Genomic DNA, 12,105 nt, shown 5'->3' with positions numbered 1-12,105 from the left:
AAGCAGACTATCTATATAAGTATAGGGAAAGATATGTGTTCGTACATAAAGCATTTGCCAGCAAACAGAATTAAGAAAGAGATGAATGTATAAATGTACAATAAACATTTGCCTGTCTTTTTGCCTCTCAAACACAAATGCACAAAAATGTAATAATTTCCTCCCTAATTTACAGGGAGTGAGCATAGTTGAGCGTCAATATTCTCAAGAGCGTACACCTTCATGGACTGGGATAGGATTTGCCAGAGTTCCTGAAGGAGCATACCTGGAATTCTACATTGACAATATTCCATACTCTATGGAGTATGATGTTTTGATTCGCTATGAACCACAGGTAAATAACTACCTTGTAGACCCCTACTGGCTTCGTTGTGCTGCTTCTGAATGTGGACCCTGAAGCCATGTGATACTTTCTGTGACGACTGATCAAAATAACCCAGTTGGGCGACAGTGGGTTGGATCTGTTGAACCATGAATGGAATGAGCTCACAGAATTGATGTACTCCTCTTTCTTTTCCTGAAACCCTCTGTTGTCCCTCTAAAGCCATTCCTGAGGATCTAAAGACCTTTGGGCTGTGCCAGGCACAAGATTTGTAGAAATCCACACACACCCCTCGGTCCTGTGTGAGCTCTGTGTGACAAACAGAGCAAAAGCTTGTGTAAGAAGGGAGCGTGGTGGTTTCAGTTGCTGGTTCTCCCTACAGTTAGAGCCTCCTGCATTGCATCCCACTCTGTTCTTGAGGGTACCCCAGCCCTCTGGATCAGGTTTTGGGGGGAGCAGGAGGGTGCCGTTGAAAGGGGGAGAGATCTATTCTGTGAACATTTTCTGTTCACAGTTTAGTGACTCTAAGCCAGTTGTCTTTTCAAGACATTTGAAAATCTACCATTGTAGGATGAGATGGCTTTACCCATCTAATGTCTAAATACACACAGATACTGTAATGTCTACTGAGAAGTACCTAAGTCCAAATCTGAATAGATCATTAGTTGTCTGTCTGTATTAGTAGATGTGGATAGGCTGCATTAGAGACAATAATCTCTCATGTGCTGGTAAGTCATAATGGGAATTGTGACACCCTGCTTTGAAAGGGGCCAGTTATGCAGATCTAGGCAATCTATACAGTTGTGATGAGATTGCATTAACAAACATTTCAAATTTGTATATTGTTTCTAAACAGTACTTGAAGGTGGTGTGGTGTGGTGGTGTTTATTTTAGGATGTAGATTTTTTAAAAGTAGCAAACTTCTTAACGTTGAAAAGTGAATACATAATGAATAATAGAGGGTAAAATCAATGGATGTGATGAGAAAAGTGGATACCATCCCACGGAGCCCAGGAATTCCAGCCTCTGAACACTAGAGACTGGAATCTTCTTCAGATGTATTTCAGAAAATCTGAGGGATGGAAACTTTCTTTCTTCCCCCCCCCTAAAACCCCTGAAGTTTTCATCCTCCTACCTACCCACAGTGCTGTCCATGATAAAAATGCTAGTTACACTGACCATTTGCCGAAGATTGGCACGGCTAAACATTATTGTGTAATCCAGGTCCTGCATCAGCCAAAATCAGTTTGTATCCCTGCAGAGCACCTTGAGTATATTGTATATTAGTGTGGACTGATTTCCCCCCCAGTTACCAGAACAGTGGGAGAAAGCCGTTATCACCGTATTTCGCCCAGGCACGATTCCTAGCAGCAGCAGATGTGGTAATACTGTTCCTGATGATGATAACCAGGAGGTATCATTATCACCAGGTTCAAGGTGAGTTGAACACCAGGTGGATACAGTAAAGGTGCAGCAAATGGGCTGGGAGGTAGAATGGATTCCAAATAATTGTCAATCTCATGCTTAATCCATTAATTGTCATCCTACTGCTTCTTGTATATTTCCTCCTGAATACTATTTTATTCCCACTTAGAATGGATCATTTTCTGATGTTGTGTTTTGTTGTCGATGCAGATACGTGGTCCTTCCACATCCAATATGCTTTGAGAAGGGACTGAATTACACTGTTCGTTTGGAGCTGCCCCAGTACTCATACAATACTGAGGTGGAAAATCCATACACTCTCATTGACTCAGTAAGTGCATTATAATTTCATTTGCTTTGTTTTATTGCAAAAAATATGCTTATGAAGTATGTAGAGGTTGAGGGTGTGATCCATCTTCTCTTATTAGCATGATTTTTAGCATAAAGAGTTTGTGTTGTGGAGCAGCCTGGAAGGAAGGAAGGTCAGTTGATCTCTGCCCACAAGGGACATACATTCTTTGTATTTGTGGTAATGGCTAGATGTAGCCCTGTAGGCCTGGCACTCTTGTATGCTCGGATGCTTACAGGAAGGAAGAGGAGGAGAACAGAGACCCCTCCGGGGATTCTCTCCTAGATATACAGCTGACAGAAGTGCATGTATGGGAAGACATGGCTTTTGCCCAGAGTTTTATTTATTTCTAGTTGTTGCTTAAATCTACAAATAATTATAATTGATATCTTTGCTTTAAAACTGATATTTTTCAGAACCAGAGTTCTCCTAGCGTGACAGCAAGTCAAGGTTTTAGGAGCTGCTCCCATTGCAGTGCAAAAAGTTGAGGTTGAGGGGGGAAACCTGTAGGAGGTTTTTGGATTGCATTCTTTTTAACAGATACTATATGTTATTGATCTGAGCAAGATCTTTTGAAGGTGCCACCCTGCAAATGGGTAAGATCAGTGGCTGCCCATATCCAAGCGTTTTCTGTGAGGTTAGGAAAGCTCGCATACTAGTATAATTCCACTGAGTGTGTAGAACAGAACTTTTCAGAAGTGAATTTCAACAAAGGAGATATTGATATAGTTTTAATGTTCACTGAAAGTTTGTAAATGGTTTTTATTGTGTTTGGCGTTTTAAAAAATGTTGTAATCTGACTTGAGTCTGTGAAAGAAGCAGACTATACATGAAGAAATAAATAAACTACAGTCTGTTATTTTAAATTAAGCTCTACTGTGTATTTGTCTGAAACATAGTGGGCTTTTATACAAGATGTGATTATTACGAGGGTATTTGGAGGAACCTGATCCATCCACTGATTAATTTAATGGAATCAGAGGAAGAGATAATGAAACTTTTTCTTTGGGACGGGGTCTCTTTTTGTCTCTCTCAAGTTGCCAAATTTTGCTCTGCTGCCATTAAGATCCGTATGGGAAAGGTAATCACTGGGGCAGGCTAATTTTTATCTGGTAAATTATTGGATTTAACTGTTTTTAAATTGTGATATTTTAAACAGGAGAGATCCTAATCTCTCACAGGTTGTAGTTGGACTTTTATTCTGGCTTTTGCCATAAATAAATGTATTTGTATACAAGATCAGGGCTTAGATTATAATAGTAATCCTGCTGTGCTCAACCTCATTCCGTTCCCCAGCTTGTCCTTATGCCTTTTTGCAAATCGCTGGACATATTCACAGTTGGAGGAAGAGGCGATGATGTGATGACCAACAGTGCCTGGGAAACGTTTCAGAGATACCGGTGCCTGGAGAACAGCAGGAGTGTTGTTAAAACACCTATGACTGATGTTTGCAGGAATATGATTTTTAGCATCTCAGCTCTGTTGCATGAGACAGCATTGTGTAAGTAGATATAGTTGATTTAGAGCAAGGTAGTTCCAAGTGGGATTCATGACGGGATTGGGGATAACTAGGAGGAAACTGTGTTGCCCCCATTTCAGCAAGCCCGGCTGCACCTTTGAAGGTGGAATGCAGTTTTCCAGCATGTAAACAGAAAACAGAGCAGCTGAATAAACAGACATTGGCCATATGAGAAGGTGCTAAGATGGAGCATATAGAGTACAGTCTATTAAAAACTGCATGTTTAAATTCCAAATAATGTCCAGTTCAGTGAATAGATTTTGATTTTTTTAAAACTGTAAAGTATTCTTCTTTTATCCCTCCGTAATCCTGACAGCTATTTATCCTCTCTAAATCTTCCTCTAAACCCTGGGCATTGTTTCTGTTCTGATTAGCTTTTGTCTAAAAAGGCTTTGGGCTGACCCCTGTACTCATTTGATATTTATTTAAGTTACTGCTTGACCACTTTCCCTCCCCCTCCCAGAATGCTTTAAGTTCTTTACAATAATGACAACTATAATCAAACAAAATGAAATCAATAAAAACAACACTAAACCATACAGCAGGATAAAAACAGCAGCCTGAAAACATGTTGAAACAACTTCAGTGAGATGGTAGATGGATAAAATAACAACATATAAATAACAGTATAAGAGTCTCTGAAATGTACAGTAAGACAATCTCAGCTTGTGTAGTCCAAAGTGATAATATAATGTTTGCATCGCTAATGTCTACCATATTAGAACTGTAAACATTAGTCCTCTATTACCAGTAATTTTCACAGTGTTGTTGTTGTTTTTTGTCGAGAGGGTCCACCTTTTTGTATTTCCAGGCTTTTATTTTCTTTCCCTTTTTTTAAGCTTGCCAATGTGACCCTCAAGGCTCATTAAGTTCTGTGTGCGATTCTAATGGAGGCCAGTGTCAGTGTCGGCCAAATGTGGTTGGAAGAAGATGCGACAGATGTGCTCCAGGCACTTTTGGATTTGGTCCTAGTGGATGCAGAGGTATGTAGCTGTTTCATCCTAAGAATTTGCAGATAGGCGGGGGAGAGTCTGAGCTCCTTGGACGGAAAGCACGATAAAGATGCAGTTTATCAAAACATTGGTGTTGCTTATTGAAAGATATAACTGCCTAAGAGAAGAAAAAAGCTCTTTTTTCAGTAAACCTGTAAGAGTCCTTATGAACTTAGGTAAAAACCACTCTTCTTCCAGGTGCTTTATGGCCAAGACATTCTAGTCTTCAGTTCCTAGTGACATTTTGGGTTTCTTTGTGATTGAGGGTCATGTGTCCAGTTTTAATTTCATTCAAGATGTGTCTCTGTGTTCTTTTTAGCTTGCGAGTGTCACGTCCAAGCTTCTGTCAATCCTTTCTGCCACCCGGAGACTGGACAGTGCCACTGTTTCCATGGGATATATGGCCGTCAGTGTGACAGATGCTTACCTGGTTACTGGGGATTTCCAAACTGCCAAGCTTGCCAGTGCAATGGCCATGCAGACGATTGTGACCCATATAGCGGGCAGTGTTTGAATTGCCGGGATCACACCTCTGGGCACAATTGTGAAAGGTACTGCTTCTTTGGACATCTGGTTGACTGGTACATTCATTGGGTTGGATCCCACAGAAAATTTTGACTAACGGAAAGTGAGGAGCGATTTTTGCAGAGTCCCGTCCCCATTTCTCTGTCAGCCTCCAGTTCTCCTCTCATACTATTCCTGGTTGTCCCGTCCCCCAGTACTGCATTTTGAGGGATTGTTTTGGGCTGCAGTGGTGCGGGGGGGAGCGAAGTCCCATTCTACTGATGGAAACCCCTTCATTCAGCAGAGATTTGCCATGGGGTGCAAGCCACTGAATGAACCATTTAGCATTTTGCCCTCATCAATGCAATTCTACCATTCCCCCTTACTTTTATTAATTAATTGTTTGTTTCTTTATTTCTAGTTGCCTTTCTCAAGGTTGATCACACAGATCCAACCCATATTTCTGTGCTGAAAAGTATTGTAATTGGATTTCCTCACCCAAAAGTCTCTCTACAAAACTTTCCAGAATATATATCAACTTGTGAACGAAAGTGTATTTATGTAACATGCAAAATGAAATTGGCTTGGCAGGGCATTTTTTCTACTAACATCAGTAAAGAGCCAAGTGAAACATCTGTAAAATAGGACTATTCAGCCTGTGTTTGGTAGCATTTGGAGCCTGGCAAATACTGACTCCCCTGTATGCAATCAGCTGCCGCTGGGCCATTTGGATAGGTAGAGATGTGTGTAGTATTCCTTTGGTATTCTTAACGGATCTTTTGTTGTAAAATTAGATGCCTTGGTGGTTATTACGGGGATCCTGTCCTGGGATCTGGAGATCACTGCCGCCCTTGCCCTTGCCCAGATGGGCCGGAAAGTGGCCGCCAATTTGCCAGTGGCTGTTACCAAGATCCTGTCACACTGCAGGTGCTTTGTGTCTGTGAGAAAGGCTACAGAGGTAAAGTATCTGGTGAATGCAAGTGTCCCAATACTGTTATTTGTCTGTGTTCAGGAGGGTGAGAGAGAATGGAGGAAAATGTATCAGTATCTTAGAACGGCTTGTCATGGTTTTAGTGTTAAAATCAGCATCCTAATCAACCAGGTTGATAACCACAGAGCAAGGAAAATGTTTATATTTGAATCAACTCGTTTTCATACTGTAGGATGAAAGCTAGAATCACTCAGGACACCTTTTCTCAGGTTAGATGTTCAAGAAAATAAAACAACAAAGGTCTCAATGTCAACTAGGATCTGAGAGGCCCAGGTTTGAATCCCCACTCTGCCACAGAAGCTCTCTGGGTGACCTTGGGCCAGTCACACAATCTCAGCCTACTTACACAGCTGTTGTGAGAATAAAATGGAAGAGAGAACAGAATAAGCCACTTTGGGTCCTCAGTAAGGAGACAGATGGAGGGAAGAGAGTAGAATTCAGTTATTTTATTACTAGGCAAAGTTGGTAACATTTAAAGCAGTGGTTCCCAAACTTTTCGGGTCACCGCCTCCTTGGTTCCACAAACTCAACCCCAGCGCCCCTACCCTATCCAACAACACAGTTGAAGGGGCCCACCTCTAGCTTCCCCTGCTGCCCCCTTGCCTCTTAGTGCCCCCCTAGGCAATCCCACTGCCCCCACTGCCCCCCAGGGCCCACTTTGGGAATCCCTGATTTAAAATAACACAAAGGCTTTCCTGGGACAAAGCAGTTAATGGAAGGGGGAAAATATTGATTAAATTTATATCCGTTTTCACCCATGATTGGCTGCTAAAGCAGTTTACAAAAATGCAAGATCCCATCCCAAAATCCAGGAGAGAACATCTAACAGCAGTAACCATTTAAGAGTTAATAACTCAGTACACAAAAAAATGTAGAGAAAAGAGTAAAGATAGTGCCAGATAATTAAATCCCAGCTCTTTTAAGCAGTGATAAAAAGGAGGCCCTGAGGAAAGCAGTCCGTGTTCCAGGTCCTCATCTTGGTCCTGTTGGCACAGCAATAGTGGCAACTGCAGCCCTCAAGAGCCAGAGTTGCTATGGGTTTAGGGTTGCCAACTCTTGATTTGAGAAATTCATGGATATTTGTGGGGGTGGAGCATGGGGAGGGTACAGTTTTGGGCGGAGGGAGCTCAGTAGGGGTGTTCCCTCTCCAAAGCAGCCATTTTCTTCTTGGGAACTGATCTCTGTAGTCTGGAGATCAGCTGTAACTCTGAGAGATCTCCAGGTTGATTTTCATGGGTTGACTTTCCTACCCTCCACCCCAACCCCTGGAAATTAGTTGCCAAGCGCAAGCCACAGGGTTGGGTTTCGCTCTGCTTATCCTTTCAGTTTGACTAGAAATGCCTTTTTTGAAGTTTCCTTGTTCGTGGTCATTTAGTACCTTGTTTCTCAGCAGATGGCTTTGTTTGACTTCGCAGCTAACGACTGAACTGTACTGTGAGCTGAAAAAATGTGGATGATTTCTTCTGTGCTTGGCTTATTGAACAGGGAGTAGATGTGACGAATGTGCTTCTGGCTTCTTTGGAAACCCCGAGGTGGTCGGAGGGGCTTGCAGACCCTGCCAGTGTAGCAACAACATAGACGTGACTGATCCAGAGGCCTGCGACAAAAAGACAGGGCTGTGCCTGAAGTGCTTGTATCACACAGAGGGGAGAAACTGCCAGCTGTGTAAACACGGCTTTTATGGACGGGCCCTTCAGCAGGACTGTAGAAGTAAGTGATGGGAAGGCCTCTGCCGCTGACCCTTGCTTGTCTCCTGTTAAGTGTTAGGGTATTTCTTAGTGCACCAAATGCCAGGAATCTGCAGATAGAAAGGTCAATACAGAACTCAAGCTTAGTTTGAATAGATCTACTGCAGATGATGAGGCATTTCTGATTTAACCTAATACCCTTGGAAAGTAATTACTTGGAGGTATTCTTGGGTTGTGAAAGGATGGCACTTACAACGAAAATGCTGAATAGTGGGGAGAAAGAAGATAGCCAGCTTTTGCATATCCTGAAGAGCTGCACTCTCTGTGAGAGATAAGGCTTTCCTGATAGCACCCATTGTTCCCCTCTTGTCACGTTAATGAGCCTGGCCATTTCCTGCTGCTTCTCCCTTTGTCTTCAGAATCACCCTTACTATGCTAAAGTCCTGAGAAGTAGATTTTTTTGCAATTGGGGGAGGAGTAGCGTCAGCTTCTAATTAAGAAAAAAACAGTCCAGTCTTGTAGCACCTTCAAAGATTTTCCTGCCTGAATTTGTCACCTGCATGAAGGCATGAATACACTGAGGGAATTAGGGGGTTACTGCATTATGTATTCCCAGCGATGTATTAAGAGTTTGAAAATATTATAAAAGACATCGCTTTAAAAGGGATTTTGGATGCAACGGCTAATAAATGGTTGGAAGACATCTTCACAGCTAAAGGTGCCAAACAGTGCGAACGGTATTTTTTATAACAGTTTCAAACTCTTAATACATCACTGGAATACATAATGCGGTCACTAAAGACAGTTCACAGCATTTCCTTCACTCTTTTATCCTCAGAAACAGCCCCGTGACCAGTAGCATTCTCATTTGAGGCACTGAGAGAAATGGGGGTGGGTCCTGCTTCTCCTAGTGACATGGCCTTTGAATGCCTGTCTCTTTGCTGTGTTCCACAGGGCAATGTGTGGTTTCCCTCTGTAGCTGTGGGGCTTCCACATGATGGATTCCCCCACATTTTCCCTGCCCCAGCTTCCCAGAGTGCCCATTTCTCCTCACACCACTGGAAAGCTTTTTAAAGAATTCAGTAATTGTCATATCGATAGAACATTATATATTGATATGACATATACCATTTTTAAAAAAGTAACACAGAAGTCCCCAGGTGGCACGGGGGAGGGGGGGCACTGCAGGACAATTGGGCAGGGAAATTGATGCTGTTATGAGTAGGACTGGGCAGAGCCAGACTTTCCCATCCACACAGATGCCGCTTTGGCTTTGCTGCTACCTTTCCCAAAAATAGCACAGCCAAACAGATTTAGGAAGGCTCATGGGAAAGATGGAGAAAACCTGAGCCAGCATGTTGTGGAGGTCAGAGTGTGGGACTTGGACTGGGGCTCGATTCCCCACTCTGCCATGGAGGTTTGTTGGGCCAGTCCCACACACCCAGCCCAAGCAACCTCACAGGGTGGTTGTGAGGATAAAATGGAGAAGGGGTGAATATAGTAAGCCACTTTGGGTTCCCAATGGGAGAAAAGTGGAGTATAAATGAAGTAGAATAAATAAATCAATGATATGGGGAAGTGGGGGGACGGGGACCCTCACTTCCCAATAGTCAGGGCAACAAGCTTGTGAGTGAATAACCTCAGTTCCTACCTCACAGATCAAAGTGGTAAATTGTTGGTCCCGCAAAACAAATTGAGCAAGGTGATCACTTTAATTGAAAGGGCTGATGTCCACAAAAGAGAGTTTACATAATAATTACATAATAATAATAATAATAATAATAATAATAATAATAATAAGTATTGTTACGGTCAAAGACCAGCTCAAATATAAAATACAATCAATCTACCACAATAAAATAATTGTATACAATCATGAGCTTAATACATACCCTGATTAGTTAAAAAGCCTGAGGATAGCGATGTATCTGCTATGAATAAATTGTGTGAAACTATATATGTGTAATCGCTAACCCACTGCCTTTCTTGTTAGAGCTATTCTCTTCTTAATAACCAGATAACAAATTTTTGCCATTACATAAGATACTGAGGCCTCCTTATCTTCAATTACTTCTTAAATTTCCATGTGTGTTGATTTATTTCCCACCCAAGCATGTTGCAGCAAATTCACTTTGGCCATCTTTCACTCCAGGGTGCATTTGCAATTATTTGGGAACAGTAAATGAGAGTTGCAACATCACCAATGAATGCGAGTGTGAAAAAGAGACGGGCCAGTGCCAGTGTCTTCCGAATGTGATTGGACAGAACTGTCACCGCTGTGCCCCAAACACATGGAAGTTGGCCAGTGGCACAGGGTGTGAACCGTGTGGCTGTGATGCTGAACGTTCCTTTGGCTCATCTTGTAACGAGGTAAGAAGTACACAAGATGTCTTGCTACTGTAGATCAATCAAGGCTACACCAGACTGTGTAAGAGCCCCGGGACAGAAGCTTGGATTGTTATGTCCCTTCTTCTTCCCAGTTACCCAGGGAAGTATAGCAAGAGTAGTCTGTGCAGTTCAACTTTTCACACTGCCCCCAGTGTGAAAAGTAACTGTGGGCCAAGTTAGATGTGACGATGTCCGCACGGCCGGCACGAGGAGGCTGCTGCCATTTTAAAGTAAAGAGCCCATCCCTGCAGTGCATTGAGCTGAGGAGCTCCTCTCCTCTCTCCTGCACCTTATCAAATACTAAAGTCCCTTGCCCGCACCTGTTTTGGCACTTGAAAAGGTGTGTGGGAAGGAGATGAGTGCCTTGCTGAGGGCCCAATCAGGATCGGGCCCTTGCGGCATTTTAAATGACTTTAAAATGGAGGTCACTTCCTTGTGGCAGACATGAGGATCCCATGGCATGTAGTTTGGCCCTGAGTTATTCTGCACTTTGTACTCCTAACCGTTGAATAAAGCGCCTGTCCATCTAATCCAGGGAATGGCTTGACGTTCTTGGCTGCCCAAAACACCCTCTTTTCATGCTGCCCCACTAGGTGCAAGGCAAGTTGCTGAGGGAACAACTTGAAATCCAAGATAGGCAGCAGAGGCACAGCTACCGGGAGGGAGGTATGACATGTGCCAACTCCCCACTGCCCCAGCTGATGTGGTGCCCCGAGCAGCTGCTTGCTTCACTTGGGCATTATACTGGTCCTGAACAGCCCACAGAATAACAAAACTAATAAAAAACTGCAATAAAGGGGAAAGAAAAACCACTAATGCTATGATAATGCTTGCATACAGTCCTTAAGCTACAATCTGAACTGCTGCAAACCTGTAAAAGCTGTAATGGATGAATGCAGTGGATGCTTGTTTCATCTCTATATATGGCAGTTAAGTCTTGACCAACTGCCATATTCGTTCTTGTACATTAACGTGGCCACTGACCCTCTGGAGTCTTTACTTAAACATATCTTTTGATGTGGTCTGACTCATTTGCTTGAGTCACCTGTCACTGTTTGCTCTGGCTGTATTTTTCCCCCTGCATCGTGTCTGTTGTCTGGAATACTGTATTTGAGTTGATTGATCAGGGGAAGGTAGGTGTATTGTTCTATTAGTAAGGAGAATGGGGTTCAGTTACTGTATGTGTGCTTTTTTGAGTCCATTGATCTCCTAGTTACAGAGAAATTTCTATTCTGAAGAAGGCAGAACTATTTCATTAAGGTTGCTGATGAATAATGCCCTATTCACACTTTTAGTATTTCTGATACTACTTATAATGCAGGGACGATCCAGATGAGAAAGTATTGTAATGGCTCAAGAAAGTTTTTGCAGTGGATTCATCTGGCCTAAGACATATTTCCGTGCTTTTTTCCCTGCGTTAACAGTTTACTGGACAGTGCCAATGTATGCCAGGATTCGGAGGTCGCACGTGTAGTGAATGCCAGGAGTTTTACTGGGGTGACCCCAGTGTGGACTGCCAAGGTGAGCCACTTGGTTTCATTACTTGTGCTCTCTGAAGAAATATTTCTATCCATTATTGTAACTTCTCACACAATTTGGAGTCTAGATAACTTGCCAGCTTGCCCTGTGCTTGTGCACATAGAAAGAAACAAAGGAACGTTTATGTTAGTGCAGTTAAGCTTCAAAGCTTTGAGGAACAAGAGAGAACAAGATTCTGTAGAGCGTTCAGCAGTGTCTTTCCCCCCCAATATTGCAATATTTGTACCTACGATACTTAACAAAGAAGCTCACTGATCTTGGCTGGTTTTTCTCAAGTGCTGTTTTAGTGAAAGCAAGTTTAATTTTGGTTACAAAGTAAGTAACTTTGTAACAAATGGTAGCTTGACTGAGCCATTTCAAAGGGCGCACAGATATAATATCAAATGAT

General features: G+C 42.6%; 1 protein-coding gene across 1 annotated transcript in view; it reads left to right on the top strand.

Moving 5' to 3' along the window:
- The window catches only part of LAMB1 (laminin subunit beta 1), a 74,535-nt gene that overhangs the window by 36,916 nt on the left and 25,514 nt on the right, over nt 1-12,105 (top strand). The window contains exons 14-23 of the mRNA XM_056846479.1: nt 176-334; nt 1,632-1,759; nt 1,958-2,078; nt 3,393-3,597; nt 4,455-4,598; nt 4,927-5,158; nt 5,906-6,069; nt 7,588-7,812; nt 9,943-10,160; nt 11,603-11,699. Of these exons, the coding sequence (XP_056702457.1) occupies nt 176-334; nt 1,632-1,759; nt 1,958-2,078; nt 3,393-3,597; nt 4,455-4,598; nt 4,927-5,158; nt 5,906-6,069; nt 7,588-7,812; nt 9,943-10,160; nt 11,603-11,699 (1,693 nt within the window). The remainder of the gene's footprint in view (nt 1-175; nt 335-1,631; nt 1,760-1,957; nt 2,079-3,392; nt 3,598-4,454; nt 4,599-4,926; nt 5,159-5,905; nt 6,070-7,587; nt 7,813-9,942; nt 10,161-11,602; nt 11,700-12,105) is intronic.

The sequence above is a fragment of the Euleptes europaea genome, chromosome 3 (assembly GCF_029931775.1).
Source record: "Euleptes europaea isolate rEulEur1 chromosome 3, rEulEur1.hap1, whole genome shotgun sequence".
Lineage (NCBI taxonomy): Eukaryota > Metazoa > Chordata > Lepidosauria > Squamata > Sphaerodactylidae > Euleptes > Euleptes europaea.
This window is presented reverse-complemented; position numbering and strand designations above follow the sequence as displayed.